General features: G+C 31.6%; 2 protein-coding genes across 5 annotated transcripts; both read left to right on the forward strand.

The window, feature by feature from the left end:
• The first annotated feature begins 5,591 nt into the window (after nt 1-5,591).
• On the forward strand, nt 5,592-12,939 carry LOC140876470 (ABC transporter A family member 7-like). Its single transcript, XM_073280440.1, has 18 exons — nt 5,592-5,760; nt 6,508-6,889; nt 7,274-7,353; nt 7,508-7,652; nt 7,753-7,872; nt 7,957-8,081; nt 8,557-8,715; nt 9,149-9,311; nt 9,411-9,536; nt 9,637-9,720; nt 10,171-10,526; nt 10,809-11,009; nt 11,200-11,309; nt 11,424-11,508; nt 11,777-11,905; nt 12,021-12,126; nt 12,238-12,326; nt 12,481-12,939. Exons 1-18 carry the CDS (start codon nt 5,683-5,685, stop codon nt 12,778-12,780), a joined length of 2,838 nt encoding a protein of 945 aa, XP_073136541.1. The 5' UTR covers nt 5,592-5,682; the 3' UTR covers nt 12,781-12,939.
• Nucleotides 12,940-15,680: 2,741 nt separating this feature from the next.
• LOC140874638 (pentatricopeptide repeat-containing protein At2g03880, mitochondrial) lies at nt 15,681-19,619 on the forward strand. Of its 4 annotated transcripts, XM_073277989.1 has the most exons (5): nt 15,681-15,796; nt 16,689-18,791; nt 18,941-19,086; nt 19,175-19,211; nt 19,351-19,619. In XM_073277989.1, the coding sequence occupies exons 1-2, from the start codon at nt 15,794-15,796 to the stop codon at nt 18,711-18,713; spliced, it is 2,028 nt and encodes a 675-aa protein (XP_073134090.1). In that variant the 5' UTR covers nt 15,681-15,793; the 3' UTR covers nt 18,714-18,791; nt 18,941-19,086; nt 19,175-19,211; nt 19,351-19,619. The 4 variants fall into 4 exon arrangements, with proteins under 4 accessions (XP_073134090.1, XP_073134089.1, XP_073134092.1 ...); XM_073277988.1 differs by having other exon boundaries at nt 19,175-19,619; XM_073277991.1 differs by having other exon boundaries at nt 18,941-19,015; nt 19,175-19,619.
• The last annotated feature ends 3,068 nt before the right edge of the window (nt 19,620-22,687 follow it).

The following is a 22,687-nucleotide window of genomic DNA, read 5'->3' on the forward strand; positions in this document are numbered from 1 at the left end:
TTTTAATAGCGGGATCGTGCATCGGCCTGCCAATTTTTTATAATTTTTTATAATTTTTTAAATTTATATTATAATTAATATTTAAAATATTTTATGTATGATTGATAAGTTATGAACAATTTATATTGTTTGAAATGTTTTATATATGATTATAAATTCTAAATGACTTATATAATTTATGTTTAATTGATTAATTTTAAAAATGTATATTATTTAAAATGATTTATTTATTTTGAATGAGCTATTAAATTTGTGTATCATTTATAATTGTTTATATATGATTTTTTAAATTTATTTTTATATTTTTAAATTTTTTTGAATTTTTTTTATTTTTTGGCGGGTTGGCCGCCCAACCTACAAACCCATGATGGATTGAGTTAGGTGGGATATTCCCAACCCGTCATCAATTTGGGCTGCCCCGCCTGATGGGGGGCCGAGGCGGTTCGGGGTGAGTCAGCCCGAATTGACATGTCTACTTTGGTCTGTTAAAGTAGTGTTTGCAACCTCTAAAAAAAGTGATTATATATGGAGATTCTCTTAACAAATTTGTTAAAAGAATCTCCATAATCACTTATTTTTAGAGGTTGTAACACTATCTTAATCTGATTTCCGATTTAAAACAAAAAATTCAATAGAATATTATTCTTATTTTGTGATCTGAATACGACGACTTTAAAAATTGTTAAACCTGTTCAAAATCCAAAAATTAAATTGTCCTGATTGAATATCAATTTTATATTGATAATGGAGTTTGAGTCGGGTATGGATGGACCCGTAATTTCTTCCTATATTGAATGCTAAAAATTTGTTGATAAAAAATCGATGCGTCGAGACATCTCTTATCTTACAATTTACATGACTCTTTTATTTTATTTTTCATTTTTCGTGCTTATAAAAAAGATTTGCAAAATGTAATGAATCAATGTCCTGAGTTCTATAATATTTTAATATTCTTTAAATTTAAATATTTAATAGAAAAATTAGATTATAATTTGATAATGTAATGAATCAATGTCCTGAGTTCTATAATATTTTAATATTCTTTAAATTTAAATATTTAATAGAAAAATTAGATTATAATTTGATAATTAAATTTTAACGTTAAAATTTGATGGGCAGCGATGAATAACTAATTTTTATATTTCAAGTATCTTGAACCGTGAAGAGTTAAACTATTTAAATTTATATATATAGTGTAATTTTGAATTTAATTTATGTTAATTTCATCCATATGGAACCCCCCCAAAAAAAAAAAAGATTTGAAGGGTAAGGGCAGTTTAGTCAGTTTAATTGGGCATGGACGTACTATAGGATACTTTAGTGCAAACATGCTTAGATGTTTTAAAAATCAACTAAATTAAGTATGCACTAAAATGAAAATGTCAACTAAAACATATGGATTGGGAATAAAACAAGTGGGTAGTTTATGACCACAAAATCATATACATGCACCGAGGGAGTTATATATGAACCGTTATAAAATATTTGATTAACTTACATTTAACGAGCAGATTAACTGAATGTGTTGATTAATATAATATTAATAATAATTAAGGTTTTCAAAAAAAAATTAATAATATTAATAATTAGCTTTCAAGACACATATACATGGACGGATTTATGTTGGGGCTATGGTGGGCTATAGCCTACCCTAACTTTTATTTTTAAATATATATATATATATATATAAATAATTAATAATGTTTTAAAATTTTTACATTTATTATATAAGCATTGCTTCTCTGGAATTTTTCGATCAAAAATTTACTCTCATGATTTTGGTCTCTCAAGTCTTGGGTACACACACGAAATCTATTTGTTTTAGACTAATTTTAAATATTTTAAGTTTGTGTGATACTAATTTATACAAAAAATGAGAATTTTTATGATTGAGCTAGAGTTAAAAATCGTAATTATTAAATAATAAAAATTTATTTTTTTTAGTTTTGATCAATTATTCAATGTTTGATCAAAATAAATTATGTGGATTGAGAGAAAAAATTAAATCGTATTTATTGTCATTTGTCATATTACACTAAATTCTGAATTCATAAAATTATCAAATGAGTTTCAAAAATATTGTATATAATTTTTTTATATTTTATGGTAATAATATATAATTTATTATATTAAGTTCAAGCCTCTCTTAACTCTAATTTTTGGATCCGTCTCTGGACATATATATCATGTTATATCCCTGTAATCTGCGTTTGTATATATAACACAAATAATTAAATATTCTAAGTTTCTAACGTCATATTATACGATAACCGTTTAAACTATGTCAATGTGAATAATTCTTCTAATTTATTAATCTAATTCTTAAAGCAATATAAAATTTCGCTTCATAGTTAAAAACAAATGATATTTCAATCCACAATAGTGTGATACGTATTTTCAATTTTCAATTTGAAAAAAAATTGAAAATATGTGGACATGAGAATAGTTAAATTGAAATAAAGGATTGAGTATTTCTGAAGTAAAAAAAAAAATAAAAATTTAGGGGAATATAATTTGTAGTCATTACTAATAAATTAAATGAAAATTGATTACATTTATACCAAAATAATTGCTTTTTCATATATATAGTCCAGGAATGTAGATATTTAGAGATAATTTGCTTGAAGAATACAATTTGACTTCAATTTTTTCGTGTTGGTGAGTAATTTTGTACATAAATTTTTGTTGACTTTTAGGTGATTTTTAAAAATTGACTACAATCTAGCATCGATTTTCATATCGCGAGTCTTAAAATTAATGTTTGTAGGGTGTGTAGTCAGAAATATAATCGAGAATGCCAAATAAACAATACTCGTTTGGGAGTTTAGTGATTTTGAGAAAAAAAAGTGAACATAACAAGCATATATATATATATATATATATATATATATATATATATATATATATATATATATATATATATATATATATATATATATAGACTTGATCCCCGCATCCTAGGATGCGAGGAATCCATGCACACTCGTACTCAAAACAATTCTGATTGACTTGAAATTTTCATGGTAGGATCGTTTCAAAAATACGAATCCAACGATATATCATATGCTACAAATTTCAATCTCGATGGCCGGAATCGTGAAGATGGCCGGAAATAGGGTTAAATGTGCAATTTTTGGCCATCTTCACGATTCCGGCCATCAAGATTGAAATTTGTAGTAAATGATATATCGTTGGATTGGTATTTTTGAAACGATCTCAGTTTTTGGCCATCTTCATGATTCCGGCCATCGAGATTGAAATTTGTAGCATATGATATATCGTTGGATTCGTATTTTTGGAACGATCCTACCGTGAAAATTTCAAGTCAATCGGAATTGTTTTGAGCACGGGTGTGCACGGATTCCCCGCACCCTAGGGTGCGGGGATCAAGTCTCATATATATATATATATATATAAACATATATATACACACGTAAATTATTAGATGAAAACTAAACTTTCATAAGTTATGAAATTAAAATTCAAAACATATCAACTTATAATACTAAAATCATAATTTTTCTTAACAACTTCAACCAAGATCATTGTTATGATGTAATAATTATCCTTGTTGAGTATAACAATTGAAATGTGATGCTTGTGTTATTGCACAATTTAAATGATACTAGCTGTAATTATATATATCTTAGCTAAGTGCTTGCGTTTGATTCTACAACTGGTGTCAAAGTCAAGAACATGATTTCAATTTCTATTGATTGTGATGAATGTGATTATGAGGAGAGAAATCATTGGAGTGTAATATTCTTCTCAGTTCGATAGAGCAATCGATATGTAACGCTTATATTGTTGGATTGTTAAAAATTTGACATGCATTATTATCATCACTTATAACTTTCGATAATTTACATCAGCTCGGCCTCACACGCAATTTTGGCAAAAAAAAAAATGTTTGTTCGAAATATATATTTTTCAAATAAAGATTATGCTCGGGATTTTTTTCTCTTGTTATTAATTTTCCAAGAGTGGATTTTTTTGGAAAATTATTATTCAACATATATTTTTTTTGAAATACATCAATTATTCAACATATTCAACATATTTTTTGATAAATATAAATTACTCAAGGAAAACCTCGACATTTACCCGAAATTAAGGTATTGTTTGGATATGTACTTACTTGCAAAATATTTTTAGTGTTTTATATATAAAAAAAATTTAAAATATGTGTGTGGACAATATTTTTTATAAAATATTTTTGAAAATATTTTTAAAAAAGTGTTATCATTTATAGTTTTTAAAGAACAATTGATAGATATTTTTAGAATGGAGACAAACAATTGATAGATATTTTTAGAATGGAGACAATGATGAAACTCAAAACACAATTCTTATTTACTTTTGAAATATTAACATACAGAATAGATGTTCAAATATATTTATTCTTGAAACGACTTTTAAAATATTTTATAAAAAAATTAAAAAATATTTTATATGTATATGTTCAAACCAAGCCTAAGTTTCAAGATTTCTTCCTGTTTGCTTCCTGGGCAAGAATCTCGAAAATCAACGCTTTATATAATGTATTTTAATTTATTAAGATTCAACAAATCTTGATGAACAATCTAATTTCTGGGTAGCTTATAATAAAATAATCAACACATTTTATTTTATTAGTTATATTTTCGTCATTATTTTACTTAATTATTATTATTAAAAATTAAATACATAGAATAATTTACTATGAAGAAAACTACATGGCGTGAACCGTTGACAAACAACAAAACAACGATGGATCCTAGCTTGTTGACTAGTCAGATTATTAAATTCTCCACTGTATATTTTTCTTCATTTTAATTATTTTTCATATTAAAATGATATTTTTAAAACATTAGATTAAAAAAAAACGTTAGATATGAAGGGACATATATATTTAGGTATTTTAGCATATTGATCGAATTTTGTTGCTGCAGGATGTACTATATATAATATTAAAAAAACATTTAACATTTGAATTTTAACAAGGTTTACTCAACAATTAAGTGAAAACAAAACGATATATTGAGAGTTGAAAAAGAAAAACCCTATTTTCAACTAAGAATTTCGGGTATTTCTTTTTCTGCATCTGTTTTTTACATGAGACAAAGGGATTTGAAATATAAGTATCATTTTGCCAAAATTACCAATTTAAGTAACATGTCCTCAACGAAGTTAGGACCTATGATATCCATTTAATTATATATATTTTTTGAAAACGATATAATTTTTTCAATGAGATGTTACACCATGACTTATAAAAATATATATTTCTATGAATCAACATATATGAGACAAGTCGCTACGATTAATATCGATAACAAGAAAAAAATATTTTCGACATAAAAAAATAATATATTTTTATGACTTGAATTAGGTATATTCGAGCGACGGAATGAAAGGAAAAACACGAATGAAGTAAAATATAGAATGACAGAAGGACGTGAAACGCGTGAGGGACATTTCAGTCATTCGACGGCGGACGATTTCCCGGAAAATTCTTCAGCCAAAGGGCAATTTCGTCATCCAATCCTCTCTCGTTATTTGAAAGTAATTTCATACAGTTATATAAGTTAACGTTTGAAAACAGAGTTCCAATTCCAATTGCATCGATCAAAACACGAAACAATTTCAATGTGCGTTTGAGAAATAAAAAGTTCTCTGCAAAAGCTCACATTTTGGCCAAGAATGGCAGATTCATCAAATGGGCCGGCGAGTTTTTGGACACAGGCTAATGCTTTGCTGAGGAAGAATTTGACTTTTCAGGTGCCGACCCATTTTAACTTTTACTAATCACATTTTTGGTTCTAGTTCTTCATTAGTTATTGGATTAAATTTTATTTTTCTTGATTGGTTATCGGATTAAGTTCCCAATATGCTTTTGAAAACAGTATTGCGCTGCTAGAGTTTATGTTTAGCCCATCTGTTTCAGTCTATCGCTAGTTTACCTTGAATTGTAATTTATGATGGCGGGTAGTTGTTTATCTCACTTGATACTTACCTCTGGTTTATGTTATTCTTTGCTTTCTTTCTCTCTCTCTCCTTTGCTTTTTTAAAGTTTGCAATTACCTTTTGCTGTTTAGTTTATTATGCATAGTTGCAGGTGGGTTGATTTATTGTCTGATTGCCATGTATTTAGATTAATACTCTTGTGGTCGATTTTTGGTAGCTCGACCAGCTACCAATACATTTTGGTTTTGATCCATTTAAAAAAAAACTTTACTGCAGCTTTGTGGTTTACTCGTACTAATGAAAATTCATTCAGCAAATCTGATCCTTCTGTAACATCATTTGTTGTTTCTTCTACTATTCTATACAACCTTAGTTCATTTGATGCGGAATGCCATTATTTGAATTTGAATGCCACGTTAAAAATAATTGGAATCTCAGTTCCCAAGGGAATTGATGATAGGTTCGAAATAAAGTTTTGATTGTGGATTGAAACAGTAAAATCTGTTTGGAGTCCTTGAACTGATTTATCTTCCTTCGTTTTCTTTCAATTTATAATTTCAGAAACGAAACAGCAAGGCTAATCTTCGACTGGTTGCAATCCCATTGATCCTTTGTTTATTGCTTGTCCTCATTCAAATTTTGGTGAACAACGAATTAAATAAACCCGCAAACAGGTGCGGATGCACTTGTGTTGATACTAATGGCGATGGCCAATGTACAAAGGTTTGTGGTATTGAATACTCGACCTTGGATCAAGTGGCCACGTGCCCCATTCCTCATCCACCAGAATGGCCTCCTCTGTTACAGTTGCCGGCACAACAATATCGTGCAGTGAAAACCAATTACATCCCGTATTCGGATTTGCCCGATGAATCATGCAGGAGAACAGGCTCCTGTCCTGTGATTATACTTATGACAGGAAGTAATCAGACACTTGGACGAAGTATGTCTCTCTTCGTCTGACTTTATATCTGTCCATGGCTGTTAGAGAGTAAATATTAAATGTACCATGAATCTAATTGCTTAAACTTTTGAATGATATTTATGCAATTTAGTAAAGCTAGTACACGGAGGAAGTTATTTGCTTTGGTCTCATCTCCACCATTAATGGCAATGTATTCACTTGCCAGGCTTTGGTTGAGTGATGTTTCTGGTATTTTCTTCCACTTTAGGATGCATGCTTCAACGAAGAAATGTTGAATGTCTCATATCTCTAACAAGTTAAAATTTAAATGAGGTGGTCTCTCTATATTGGTAGAGAAGTTACACATAGCATGTGTGGATGAGCTTGATAAGATGTTTTATGCTTCTTCTGTGACCTTGACAGGTGTGGCTGGAAATATGTTTGATCAGTCACTTAATATAAACGCCTCTGATTTTCTTTACAGTATAGCTGGCGATGCTTTGGTTAGTAGTATTTCCATCTCCATTTTGTTGTTTACTCAGTTCTGTTATCCTTTTCTTCATTCCTTGTGATTATGGCTTGTGGTTTGTAGGCTAAGCTGCTTATTGTTACACAACACATTGTTTCAATGTTTGCATTTTATTTTTGATGTTCCAGGGTTCGGAATCACAGACTCAATATATCAATTTTCTCGAGCCAGCTTTCTTTTCAGATCTTCCAGTATACTACGTGCAGCCTCAATGTGCTTCAAACTCTACATTTTCTTTCCCTCTCCAGATAGGTCCTGTAGCAGTGCAAAAAGGTAGCATTCATGAACAAGTTTTATACTTTTATTTCCAACAAGTAAATACTCGGGCAACCACTTCATTGTTTTTGCTTATATTTATTTGTCTAAAATCTAGATGTAAGCTGCGTCCAAGGCTCAAATTTGTGGCGTGATAGTTCTTCAGAGATTAATGATGAGCTATACAAAGGATATCGTAAAGGGAATCCAGAAAGAAAGATCAGCGAGATTGTAGCAGGTGCTGGACTAAGAATTATACCTTTTCTCTAAACTTTATCTCATTCCCTGGATAATCTAATTATTTAATATTTTTGTTTCACAGCCTATGATTTTTTAAATTCAAATGCAAATCAGTTCAATGTGAGCATATGGTACAATTCTACCTATAAGAATGACTCAGGCAATCAGCCTCTTGGATTGATGCGGGTGCCTCGCTCGGTCAACTTGGTATCTGAATCCCGATAAGATTTGCTTAATTTACCTACTCTATGGTTCAAAGACTAGACTTTTTTTTTTTTTTACATGAAATGATTTAGACTACAATAATTTTTGGGAATTGAAAATTCTTCATGACTACACAAAATGAAAATGTTCTTTTTCTAATATTTTGATTTCTTACTAATCAGTTTCGTTATATTAGCCAGGTATACCATTTTCTCTTCCTGTCAAATATTTAGTCATGTGGAAGAAGTAACAGTGCTTCAAAGCTTATTTAAAAAAAAAAAAAAACAAAAAACAGTGCTTCAAAGCTTGTCAAGATTTCCTTCTTGGTTCATTATAATGTTTCATGATATTTTGTATATGTTTTTCAAGTACCACGGACGTACGAAATAAAAGTTTCCGGTTAACATGTTAAAATTATAATACGCATGAATGGTAGACGACATAAAAATATTCTAATATTTGGTGCACGCTCGTGTAGGTATCAAATGCCTATCTCCAACATCTGCTTGGACCTGCAACAAGAATGCTTTTCGAGTTTGTGAAAGAAATGCCAAAGCCTGGAACCAAACTCAGGCTGGATTTCTCTTCTCTCCTCGGTCCACTGTTCTTTACATTTGTTATCATACAGCTGTTCCCTGTAAGTTTGTGCTAATATTTCCCCTTGTAAATGACATAGATACACCTTTTGATTGGGGCATGCAAGTGTTTTTCATATATAGTACCCTAATATAAAATTAACAAAAGGATGTAAAATGGCCAGCAATCTACATTTTCAAATCAATTGCATCTAACAATGTACCTAGAGTTGCTATTTTTATTCTGGCGTTTTTCTTTTTGCATTTGACTCAAGAAAAATTTGCCACATTTTTCAACTTTTTGCTTAGTTTGCTATTGTAAATTTGAAAAATAAAGAAGGCACCTGAGTACTTATAGTAAGAAGAATGTCATTGCTTAAAACTACAAATATTAAGGTTGGCGCTCAGCTTTATTCATCATATTCTTTTTGAGAAATTAAATTGTCTAACAATTTGAGAAATTATTTAGAAGTTCAAATTTTTCTTGCTGAGCAGGTTGTACTGATATCTTTGGTTTATGAGAAACAATACAAGCTAAGAATCATGATGAAAATGCATGGGCTTGGAGATGGGCCTTATTGGTTGATATCTTATGGTTATTTTCTTGTAATATCCTCGATCTACATGATATGCTTTGTGATATTTGGCTCGGCTATCGGTAATAAGACAACTATATATTTTCTAAATCACTCCTCGTGTTTGTATAAAATTTCATGCCAAATCAGGTATAAGTTAACCTAAGCACTGAAATTTTCAGGGTTGAAGTTCTTTACGTTAAACGATTACAGCATCCAGTTTGTATTCTATTTCATTTATGTAAACTTACAAATCTCCCTGGCATTCCTCGTGGCTGATTTGTTCTCCAATGTGAAGACTGCTACAGGTGTGAAATATAACAACTGCAACTTATTTGGCAACCATGTCAAATATATTATCTGAAGTTATGGTAACTATCTTTGTCTTTTACTTGATAATTCTTGCAGTGGTGGGGTATATGTTAGTTTTTGGAAGTGGGCTTTTGGGTGGCTTTCTTTTCCAGTTTTTTCTACAGGACGCTTCATTTCCAAGTAAGTGAAATTTTATAATGCGAGCGCATTACCTAGTTTAATATATTTCCTTTTGTTTGGAACTAGAGTTTTTTGAATAGTATGGGTAATACCGTGAGCTCATTTCAGATATGAGCTAGAAGCCTAGAACCAATAAAAACTATTTCCTTTCAGTTGATTGAGTTGGCATGTTATTTTGATTTCGTAAGCACTCATCATTCTTTCATTGGAGTTTCCATTTACGGCATTGTTTTAAATCAAACTATGTCACAAACCAAGTCATTTGTTGTATCTATTCATTTGGAATTTAGCTTCAATGCTAAACTAGACATCCAAACTGAATGACTGTAACATATTTTTTGAAATTATGATTTTTTCAGCATCTTTAGGATATTGTTGTTCCACTGCTTTTTTTATATGTGTTCCTCGACATTTACAGTCACAAAATTAATTAACCTTGAAACAATGCAGAAGCGGGGATTATAGCAATGGAACTGTATCCAGGATTTGCCCTTTACCGAGGGTTGTATGAGTTTTCACAATATTCCTTCCTTGGGAATTATATGGGAACTGATGGAATGAGATGGAAAGATTTAAATGATAAAAACAATGGAATGCGAGATACGATGATTATCATCTTAGTGGAATGGTTGGTTGTTCTAGGTGTCGCTTATTATGCAGACCAAGTTGTGTCATCTGGAAGAAGTCCTCTATTTTTCTTGCGTAACCACCAAAAGAAGATATCATCTTCCTTCCGTAAACCTAGTCTCCGAAGGCAAGGGTCTAAAGTTTTTGTTCAGATGGAGAAGCCAGACGTCGTTCAAGAGGTAGGTTGATGTATAAATTAGTTCAAAATTGCGATTGACATAGCAATCGATGTTTTAAATAAATCTTGGTCTCTTCCATAGAGGTGTACGTGCTGCTTTTTTCTGTTCAGATCTTTTTTAACATTTCCTATTACATCTTTTGTTATATTAATTCAGTTGTATGGTACATGTAAAAGTTTTTAATGTTTCTTGCACACAGAGTGTTAATCCAATGCAATATATATTTTTATTAACAAGTTCTCACTCATTTTATTTTCTTATTGCTTTGTGCAATTTGTTTAGAGGGAGAAAGTGGAACAGCTGCTACTCGAATCGAGTGATGGTCACACCATAATTTGCAACGACCTGAAAAAAGTATATCCGGGAAGGGATGGAAACCCGGAGAAATTTGCTGTGAGAGGGCTTTCCCTTGCTTTGCCCCAAGGGGAATGCTTTGGCATGCTCGGTCCAAATGGTGCAGGCAAAACTTCATTCATTAATATGGTAAGTTTAGATTGTTATTTATTATTACCTATTGAACCCGTGAAACATTCAATTCCATTCTATTATTGGGGAATATATTTTTAATTGTCCTTGTGGATGTATCGTGTTGAAATATGTAGATATGACAGAAATATATGAGAAGATGCAGATATAGGAGATCACTTTCTTACTGACATTTTTTTTTGGACAGATGATTGGGCTCATAAAGCCAAGTTCTGGCACTGCCTATGTTCAGGGATTAGATATCAGGGATGATATGGATAAAATATATAACAGCATGGGTGTATGTCCACAGCATGAGTAAGATACAATACATGATGATCATATCTTGAAATTTTACATATTTTCATTTAATTCGTGAATTCGTTAATATTCTCAATTTTACATGCATACTTGTTTGTAACTTACTTGCAGCTTACTGTGGGGAACACTAACAGGAAGGGAGCATCTACTGTTCTATGGAAGGCTTAAAAATCTCAAAGGTTCTGCGCTGACTCAAGTAAGTTTACATTATTTTTCCAGACTCATTTGATTGTCAAAGATAATTATTTAAGTTAGAAATTAAAAAATATATATTCTGAAACTTAAGAAGTCAAAATCATATACTAGAATCGTGTCAAAGGGAGTGCAAAATTAATTTTTCTAGATATATATAGCACATTGAAAATTGTCTACATTAGTCCCCCACCCCCTAACAGGTTCATTAATCTTGATTGTGCATTATATGATGAGATCTATGACATAACCATATTGATATTCTGATGCAGGCTGTGGAAGAATCTTTGAAGAGTGTCAACTTATTTTATGGCGGGGTGGCAGACAAACAAGCTGGGAAATATAGTGGTGGCATGAAGAGGAGGCTTAGTGTCGCCATATCACTTATCGGAGATCCCAAAGTACTTCTAAAATACTAGATCCTTATTTTAGCTTCTGTTCATTTGACAGGCTTCTAGACTCAACTACCTGTTTACTCTCTTTGGCATCTTATTTTCATGAAATTGTTCTTAAAAGGTCGTTTATATGGATGAACCGAGTACTGGTCTTGATCCTGCTTCCCGGAACATGCTGTGGAATGTTGTGAAGCGTGCAAAACAAAACAGAGCGATAATTCTGACCAGTAAGTGCATGCAAGCTCTTTTCTAGACATGGCTTCTGTACAGGGAGATTTGGCCTCATTCAAATTTAAATCATGTGGAATCTTAAACATGCATTTGTCCAAATATTTCAGCTCATTCAATGGAAGAGGCCGAGTATTTATGTGATCGCCTTGGCATTTTTGTGGATGGTGACTTGCAGTGTGTTGGCAACCCTAAAGAGGTAGTAGAATTTGTATTTTATTATTCTGCATCCTCTGAGATGCACTGGGAATTGTTAGGTGATGCTGTCCTATTTTAGTCGTATGTAAAATCCACACACACTGAATCATTGAATTGAAGTCTAATTTTTTACTTCCTCTATCTTCAAATGACAGCTCAAGGCCAGATACGGGGGATCATATGTATTTACATTGACAACAACCTCGAATCATGACGAAGAAGTAGAGAACTTGGTACGGAGACTCTCTCCAAACGCTAGCAAGGTGTACCATATCTCCGGAACACAAAAGTTCGAGTTGCCAAAACACGAGATCAGAATAGCCGATGTTTTTGAAGCAGTTGACGATGCAAAGAGCAGATTTCCAGTCCATGCATGGGGTCTGGCGGATACAACATTAGAAGATGTTTTCATTAAGGTTGCAAGAGGGGCTCAAGCATTCAATGTTCTCTCATAATTGAGTCCTGTGGATTGATTGTACAATATATGGTCACATGTCTATGCCTTAAGTCATCTTTTAGTAGGAAAAGGATTCGATAGAAAATGACCGATCATTTTTATTAATTTGGAATATATTACAAATTTCACACTTGTATAAAGAAATTAATTAGTACTACTGATACGCATCACGTTCTCAAATTTGCAGCATGGCTAACAAAATATCTTCGCAAACGATCTGGCATTTGTATTCAACCTTCTAACTTCGCAAACGATTTAACTTTATTAACCTTAATAAACGTAGTTAATTCACAATTTCTTTACCCCCACCAAAAAAAATCACAATTAATTCTTTTAATAAATTCTACATTATTTAAGGTAAATTTTTTTTGTACGCAGACACTAGCTAGATTATTTAAGATAAAGAAATGAACTATTTGCATCGAACAAGTATAGCGAGAATTTTAAATTTGTTGATTTATACAGTCACATTACATATCAATGGTTTCTTTTATTTAACTTATACAACTCAATAATCATGTTCTTGATCTCCGATTGCTATCATGTATATCGACACGAGCCGTAGGCTGCAACACCAAAAACCGAAAATAAGATTAGGTCGTAACCATAGTGTACGTTTGAGAGAACTTTTAAAAAACACTTGTCAGCTTTTCCTTAACAAAATATTGAAAAAACCGAGAAGTAAAGCTTTTTCAAACACTACCTAAATCGATATATATACACTAACACATGCATTATATATAATATGTTTGAGACATATATATACATGGGAGGATTAAAGAGTTCTTACAAGGGTCGGTAATGGCTGGGTAGCCAATTTCAAGATTGCAGGAACCTGTAGCCCTGTACATCAAATTGAGTGCATAAGATGCATGATTCTGCAATGTGTCCGGCTTGAAACACGAACCGCCCGGCTTGATATCTCCACAATCAACTTGCGTACATGCGTAGTCTAAGAACCCTTGCAACTTATCCGCCGGAGCGGATCCTCGTACCACACACCATGTCTTGCTCTTCAACATATTAGAAAGCCATGATTAGTCTTCTCTCATTCCATCGATTGTGATATATATATATGGGGGTTGAAATATTTGAACATTTGCGAGTGAATAATGAAATAACAAACAATAATGGGATTCGGCCTAAAAGCCTGCAGCCTATGCATGAACGTACATATATATACTCTGAGACAAGAACTTAATTACTACAAACCTGATGAATCCCTTTACCAGCTATGTCTGAATTCTCTGTGGCAAAGCATATAACAAGGCCAAACAAGAAACTAGCGAGGAACAAACGGATATTAATTGCCTTTCCCATCGATGTTTGCTTCTGATTTGCAATCGAAAGAACGACGATATATCATATATGTATGAAATTTCAGTGGTTTACCATAAATTAATTAATATGTATCAACATGACTCAACGTCTGGTTTTATAGAGTGGCTGCATTTAATCCATGGAAATTTTCGTGCTCTTGCGTTGAATGGAATAAAATTAAAGTGGCTAAACTAGTGTTTTTTGGGATTTCGATATTCCTATGCTTGTGTTTTGTAGTATTTCAAATGTTCAAAGATCATGAAATGTCTGTGTAATATAATGTTGTCGATTAGTGGTAAAGATAAAGTGCATCCAAATCTTTATTACTTCAATTGGACGAGTGAATATAATATAGATTATGTAAAGATTAGTTATTTGTACCGTCTTGCTACTAAAATATCTAAACAATAAAAATGTAAAATTATAGCAATTACCGTGTCCACGGCGGATCTATTAAGAGGCAAGAGAGGGCAGATGCCCCTCTTTTAGTTTTGATATTAAAGTACGAGTATGTTTTTAGATTTAAAATTAAAATTATGCACATAAAATTAAGCCAATGATCTAGAAGTTAAAATTTACAACTCGTTATGTCATTTAAGAATCGTCTTCATAATCCAATGAGAGATGAATATCTGAATGATAGTTCAATTACGTGTATTGAAAATGAGATATTTCTTAGTTTGTTTGTGTCTCGATTATATATGTCACATTTTTTTCTTTCAAATATATAGGCTTATATAATATATTTAGTAATTTTGTTTCTACTCTTTTACTAATATATATACTCTTATTAAATAAGTTTTGAAAAAAATGTAACCAGTTTTGAATGAATCGAGTAGGATAAAATATGAATTTTGTTTGTAAATTTATTTTTCCAATGATTTTTCTTAATTTGTGAGTTTGAAAAAACAAGTATATATAATTGAAACATATGAACTATTTTTTATCTTTGGTTGTTTGACCTCCCTCGAAAAAATTCCTGGATCCGCCCCAGACCGTGTCATACATATATCATTTTTATTCAGTTGCATCTTTTCGATTATTTTTATTTATTGAAAGAATATTGAGATACCTCGATCTATATTTAAAAATAATATTTTGAAATAAAGATAATATTTTTTCATAAATCAAGTTGTATATGAGATTTATTCCACAAAATTGGCTTGTTAAACGATATTATGACAGTCTTTATGTTTTTTAAATTATGATTCACACTGTTTTTTTCGTTTAATTAGTGGGATATTAAGGGACATTTGTTTATTAATCTTCGTCAATTTTTTTAATTTGAACATGATTTTCTGTAAGATATTTTAATACACGAGTAATTTTTTTAAAAAAGTTTGACCTTTCTGAAGAACAAAATACCCCTATTTATTGCTAGTTTTGAAAAATATTAATGGCAAAAAATGACTTAATGTGTCCTACTTCAATTTAAAATAGATATTACAAATATCTATTTTGTTTTCCTTAAAAAAAAAAAGAAAAGAAAGAAAGATATTTGTAATTATATTATATTTAACTAAACTTTTTTTTTAAAACAATATTTAATTAAACTTAAATACTGTCACGCTGTATTATCACAATTTACAAATGCTATTTAAGTTGAAGGCCTCTGGAGTGTGAGTCTCGAAAGCATGAGTTTATGTTGTTGATTGATGTGAAAGATACTGAATTCGAAATGTTTGGGTAGAATGGTATGTTTTTGTTGGAATTATGTCAATTGTTGAATTTAATTTCAAATCTTGATCAAGTTATAGGAATTGCATACTAACATGAGCTGTGGAGGAACAGAGTTAATAGTTTTTGAGATTAGTTCAGTCTTGGTTGTGATTTTGTTTGGCGTATACTCTGCAATGCCAAGTTTGCTTTTTGGAATGAGAGTCGAGCTGTCCTAGGGGTGTGTTGAATAGTTGGATCTTATTGCGGGTTGCTATGCATGGCCGCCGAAGTTTTGTTGGATGGATGTGTTAAAGATGTTTGATAGAAGTCCTATGAGAATACAGGACATCTGTTGTTTAATTTTAATCATCTACTCTAGAGCTCGTTTTGAGTATAATCTGGTGGTTGTTTCTGATATCTACAATTCTGGGAATCCTTTCCTTACATGCGAAGATTAAATATTTCACTATTGAGTTGGTTAGCTGATTGATATGATATTACACGAAATTTAGTATCTGAATGGAAATGCTAAGTAGTTGCCTATTGTGGGAATTCTCGTGATTCAAGGTTTTTTTTTTCCACAGTATTTGTTCGAACTTAAAACATACAATATTCGGCTTTTCAGCATGAGGGGAGTGTTCATTGAAAAATATATCATTCTAGTTTGGAAGATATATAATTTCCAATTTTGTTAAACGCGATAGAAAATTTTAACTATGTTAAACCTTATTTGAATTCAGTTATTGACTTATTGTTAACTAAGAATTGCAGCCTATATAAAGCTCTTTTTTAGTTTTCGTGTTAACATATGAAGAAAATTTCTACAACATATATTTCTCTTTACTTTCCGAGCGCTGGTTACTTTTGATCTCTAGTTTTCTTGTTGTTCCAGCGAGTATGAGTGGCTAATATGAACAATATTTACAGATCGAATATGTAACTCATGTATTATACATGAAGCGCATATACAGATTCAAATGCCGCTGCTGTCCGTTGCCAGTTTTTGAAACTTTGATCCCTGTGCCGCTGCAGGGTATCCATCTAAGGTGTCAAAAGTTATATTCCGTGGCATCAAATGAATGGAAGAGAGAACCAAGTGAATGGAGGACAGGAACTAGTGTGACATCGAATGATCATTTACATGTAGTTGATGAGTTCACTGCATACTGCTATCAGAGGAATCTTCCCAAAGCGATGAAAGCATTGGATTCTATGCAAAAGCATAAATTATGGGCCGATTCAATCACATATTCTGAGCTTGTTAAGTGTTGCATCGACCACTGTGCTGTCAAAGAAGGTAAAAGAGTTCACCAGTATGTTTTCTCCAATGGATACGAGCCCAAAACTTTCCTTATCAACAGTCTCTTGAACATGTATGTGAAGTTTAAGTTACTGGATGAAGCGCAAGCTATATTTGATCAGATGCCAGAGAAAAATGTTATTTCTTGGACAACAATGATTGCTGCTTACTCAAATACTGAGCTTTATTTTAAGGCATTCCAAATGTTGATTTTGATGATTAGAGATGGAGTTAGGCCCAACATGTACACATACTCTTCTGTTCTTAGATCCTGCAAAGAGTTGGCAAATCTTACACAACTTCACTGCTGCATAATCAAGGTTGGTTTGGAGTCGGATGTTTTTGTCAAAAGCGCTTTAATAGACATATATTCCAAATTGGGTGAAATGGAGGGAGCACTATATATATTCAATGAGATGGTAACCAGAGATCCTGTTGTTTGGAACACCATTATTGGTGGTTTTGCACAGAACAGTAATGGTGATGAAGCGCTGAATCTCTTCATTAGAATGAAGAGGTTAGGTTTCTGTGCAGATCAGTCAACTCTGACTAGTGTTCTGCGAGCTTGCACTAGTTTAGCACTATTGGAACTCGGTAGACAAATCCATGTCCACGTAATCAAGTTTGATCGAGATTTGGTCCTCAACAACGCACTTCTAGATATGTATTGCAAGTGTGGCAGTTTAAAAGATGCTAGCTGCACCTTCACTAGGATGATTGAAAAGGATGTGATCTCTTGGAGCACCATGATAATAGGATTTGCCCAGAATGGTTACAGCAAAAAAGCTCTTGATGTATTTGAAGAAATGAAAGCTTCAGGAACCAAGCCAAATTATATCACAATTTTGGGAGTTCTGTTTGCTTGTAGCCATGCTGGACTGGTAGAAGATGGTCAACATTACTTCGAATCAATGAAGATGCGTTATGGCATTGATCCAGGAAGGGAACATTATGGATGCATGATTGATCTTCTGGGAAGAGCTGGGAAACTTAAAGAAGCAATGAAACTTATTCACGAAATGACAAGTGAACCAGATGCTGTCACGTGGAGGACTTTGCTTAGTGCTTGTAAAGTTCATCGTGACATGGATCTAGCTGAGTATGCTGCCAAACAAGTTCTCAAATTGGATTCTCATGATGCGGGAACCTATATACTGCTGTCTAATATATATGCAAACACTCAAAGATGGGAAGATGTTGCAATTTTGAGGAATTCTATGAGGGATGGAGGAATCAAGAAAGAACCGGGATGTAGTTGGATCGAGGTTAATAAGAAGATTCATGCTTTTATATTAGGTGACAGGTCCCACCCACAAGTAAATGCTATTTATCATGAGTTGAATGAGATCATATGGAGATTGAAGGAAGAAGGTTATGTACCTGACACAAATTTTGTCTTACAAGATATTGAAGGGGAACAGATGGAAAATTCGCTTTTGTACCATAGTGAGAAACTTGCTATCGTATTTGGTATAATGAGCTTGCCAAAAGGAAAAACAATAAGAATTAGAAAGAATCTCAGGATATGTGGGGACTGCCATGTTTTTGCAAAACTGGTGACAAAAATGGAAAATCAAACCATAGTTATCAGGGATCCTATTCGCTACCATCATTTTCAGGATGGAGCTTGCTCTTGTGGTGATTATTGGTAGGATCGAGTAATCACAGACTCACAGTCGTGACTTTTGCTGCCAGAAACTTATTTATATAAGAATAGCAAGTTCACAATGGTACGCTGTCAAGATTTATTCATTAGTTTATCTTTGTGTACGCATTATGAGTTGCCATTAAACAAATCTATATGTAGAAAGAAGGATTTGACATCTTCTAAACCCCTGAATAAAATCTCTTGAACGTTAGCTTATTTTCCTGTATCCAGGATAAACAAATGCAAGAGTTGCTGGAAGGCATTTGTCTCGAGCTAAATCACTGTGCGCAGTTATTTGATAATGGGGTACGGATGCTTGTTCATGGATGCCTTCGTGGGTAAAATATATGTCGATTACACCAATCTTTGTGCAGAAGGTTCCGAAGTATTTCTTTATTCATGTTCAATTGACACTCAAGTTCTAGCATTAAACCAAATACTAAAATATTAAAGTTTTTCCTACAGGTGCTAACAGACAGATCTGTGACCATCCGGTTACCAGGTATGGTATTTTCCCTACCATCTCTTACCTTTTCCACATCCACTTCTCGTTGGGAACAGAAAGCAATGGCCTGAAAATTCTTAAGCATGTAATTATTTGAAAACTATTAAAGGTATTGTATATTTACTTGGCAACTTAGTGTCGATGAAACCTACGTTGAGTTAGGGTGATGTTAAAAGGTTAAAGATTGGTGCCGCGTACACGCCTAGGCAATGTGAGGAGCTCCAAAATGCTTCTTGATTACCAAGGTGTGGCCTTTTTTGTGTTTTCGGCTCAAATAAAATGGCTTAAGTGATTATGTTCTTTGTTCAGTCTTCTAGTGTAAAAAATAAATGAAGCTTGGAATCAGTATCTAGAGTGAAGAATGAACATAGTAAGATCTTGCTTAGAAATTTTCTTGCCTAATAATTTATTATTTGTGTAGATTGTTTGTGCAATTCTTCTGTTATTACTTTCTTTTTTTTTTTTTCTGCGAGTACTTGTAATATGATGACATTTTGCATCCGGTTTAATATTTTGAATTATCAAGCTTACACATTTTTGCAATTATTAAAGACATGGGATATTTTAAAAAATTAAATTTATTTACAATATGGAGTGTATTATATAATGAAAATTGGAATTAAGAAAAACATTGGTCAATTCTCATATCTCGATGTCATTGATCAATGGACAATGGAGCTTTGCTTCAGTAGTATCAGTACTGTGGCAGGATTTATATAAAAACGTACCGTTCAACTTAAAAAAAAAAAAATCTTTTTTTCCTTTTTTTCCCCACTTTCTTTCTTTTACGATTATAATTGATAATTTCTTTCTTATTTTAAAAATAATTTAATTAAAATAGTTAAATTCATTTTTTTTAAGTAAGTTAAATTCATTTTATATATTCATGCTCGTTCAAACACGAGTATGATATTTTCGCACAATTAGGGTGATATATTTCAAACTTAATTCAACCTACTCTTGTATATATAAGAGGGGAAAAAATAAATCAAACTTTTAAACATAAACCCTCAATTATATCAACTGAAATTCTCCTACTCATAATTAAGTTGTATCAACACTTGTCCGAAATAAGTGGAAGTGGTCTCTTGGTTGGTGAATGAATCCAATGCCCAATTATTTGAATCTCGTTGGAATGTTATGTTTGTGTATGTAATGATTGTCCAATCAAGATGCCAACAATAATATTGTTTATGTTACAGCTAAGATTTCACCGTCACAACTCACGTAATCTTAGTTATCCCTAACAATAATATATATAGAGAAATTTTTAGTTGTCCAACCATGTTTTTCCACTTGATTCGCGAGTTTTAGTGATTTTTGTTTTTGTTTTTTTTCGCATCACTAAAACCCACTACCAAGTGGGGAAACATGGTTGGGCAGCTGAAAATTCCTCACATATATATATATATTATAAATGTTCGATTTTTAATACTAATTGATTGGGTTCATGCCTAGAAGATGAGTAATGCAATGCAAAATCCAAGATCTAAAGTTAATTTAGACGTGAGATTCTTATATTTTTATTAATTCAATATAACCAAATTTAAATTGGACCGTTGGATATAATATGAAGATACTACTTTTATGATAACATCTAATTAACCTTGTATAATACAAGAAGCATTTTGTCATGTACATCGGAGGAAAGATCGAAAATAAATCCATTAATTTCATCGGAAAAAAAATCCTCAAAACAACATTTGATGTCGTATTCACATCAATCATGTAACGGATGATAGCGCTCACCCAAATCCACATAATCGCAATTAAATGATCTTTAAAATCACATGGAAAATTATCCAAAAGCTTTAGTACAACCGCAACCTCTAAAGTTGGAGGACAAGAATTGACGGTAGGTGTTTTTTGCATTATATTCTTACAAATTAAACCACTAATCGATCTTAATTATAAATCACTTCTATCTTAATTTTACACCTACCACAATCTATTTCCCTTTATTATATATGTAAATATAAATTTAACTCGCGGGCCCGGGAAGTTGAAAGGGTCAACCTTACAGAATTTTAATTTTTATAATTATTAAAACATATATGATAAAATAAAATAAAATAAAATAAAATAAAATAAAATAATGGGCATTTATTTTCTTCAATTTCTAAATGCCAGAATGGAAAAGACAATGAAACTAACAAATACTGAAGCATCAAATCATTCGTTGCTTTTATTTTATTTTTTTTAATAAGCGATTCGATTGATTTTACCCTTTATGGACAACCTTTCAGGCAAATGTCACATTTTTATTCAAATTATTTAATGTTTGTATCATATTATAGCATAATACGTGTCGGCATCTTGACATTTTGTCATGCCACAAACAAATCGTCCTCTAAGCCTCGCTCAGAAAATTTTTGTTATTGGATATTTTGTCTCGCTGATATTAATTTATTCATCGACTGAATTTTATAAAATGGGATGCTAACACCATTTTGTTTTACTGAGTTGAGATTTGAGAAAGAATATGTTGCAATTAATTCTCGAAGTCGAAATATCATTCAAAATTTGAAATTTTAATGTTAAATCGATTTATAAAGTAGTGGTTGCGAATATCAATCTTATGTAAGTTAATAGTCTAAAAATATAAGTACCGACAAAAGAACCAAATTTAAATTGAAAACAGGTTTTTGGAACCCAACAAGATAAGATCATATAGTTGACAACTGAAACCTTAACAAATCTTTGTGTTCAGAATAATCCGGTAAGGAAGATGCCAACTCTGATCGGATTAAACTCATTCAATTGCATGTTTTTAGATAGATAATTAAATAGTTTATACAATATGATTACATATTTTAGATATATTTATAAGTGATATACATATTTTGTAACATAAATTGGGTAATTGCATTAACCTCGTTAAATGTATCAATATGCCAATGCTCGTAAAAAAAAAAAAAATCAAACACATTTGATCACCTCTATGTTATAAAAATCAAATACATTTACCCTCTTTGGTAGAATTTTTGTATCTGATTTTTAAAATCACGATTCTAAAATGTCATTAATTTTATATAAAGTGTTTTTTGTTTTATTTTTTTACGGGTGTTGGTGCAATTAGTCCTACCATAATGGTGAGGGCTTAAAATATTAAAAAAAAAAATCGGATTTTAGACATTTAACTTTGTTCGAGATGAAAAAAAACCCTTTAATTTGTCCGAAAAGTTACATAATACCATATTAATTAAAATTACAGTACGTAGGTAATTAAAGGGGTTATTTAGATTTTAGCTAGACAAATGACATACAAGGAACTTGTACACTAGAAAATAATATAGAGAAAACAACAGCACAAGTCTTTATTCCACTACATGAAGTCGATCAGAAAATAAATTTTAGAGAAATTCAAATTTATTCTAACCTTCTATGCAGATAATATAATTATATAGGTACGTGTTCTAACCACAATCATTCATTTCAAAAATTAATTATTTAATTAATTAATATTTGAAGAG

The sequence above is a fragment of the Henckelia pumila genome, chromosome 1 (genome assembly GCF_033568475.1).
Source record: "Henckelia pumila isolate YLH828 chromosome 1, ASM3356847v2, whole genome shotgun sequence".
NCBI lineage: Eukaryota > Viridiplantae > Streptophyta > Magnoliopsida > Lamiales > Gesneriaceae > Henckelia > Henckelia pumila.

Coding starts and splice junctions, on each gene's coding strand:
- LOC140876470 (XM_073280440.1), top strand. CDS start 5,683: ATGGCAGATTCATCAAATGGGCCGGCGAGTTTTTGGACACAGGCTAAT. Junction 9,721..10,170: donor ACAGGACGCTTCATTTCCAA/GTAAGTGAAATT, acceptor GAAACAATGCAG/AAGCGGGGATTATAGCAATG. Junction 11,509..11,776: donor AAGGTTCTGCGCTGACTCAA/GTAAGTTTACAT, acceptor ATTCTGATGCAG/GCTGTGGAAGAATCTTTGAA.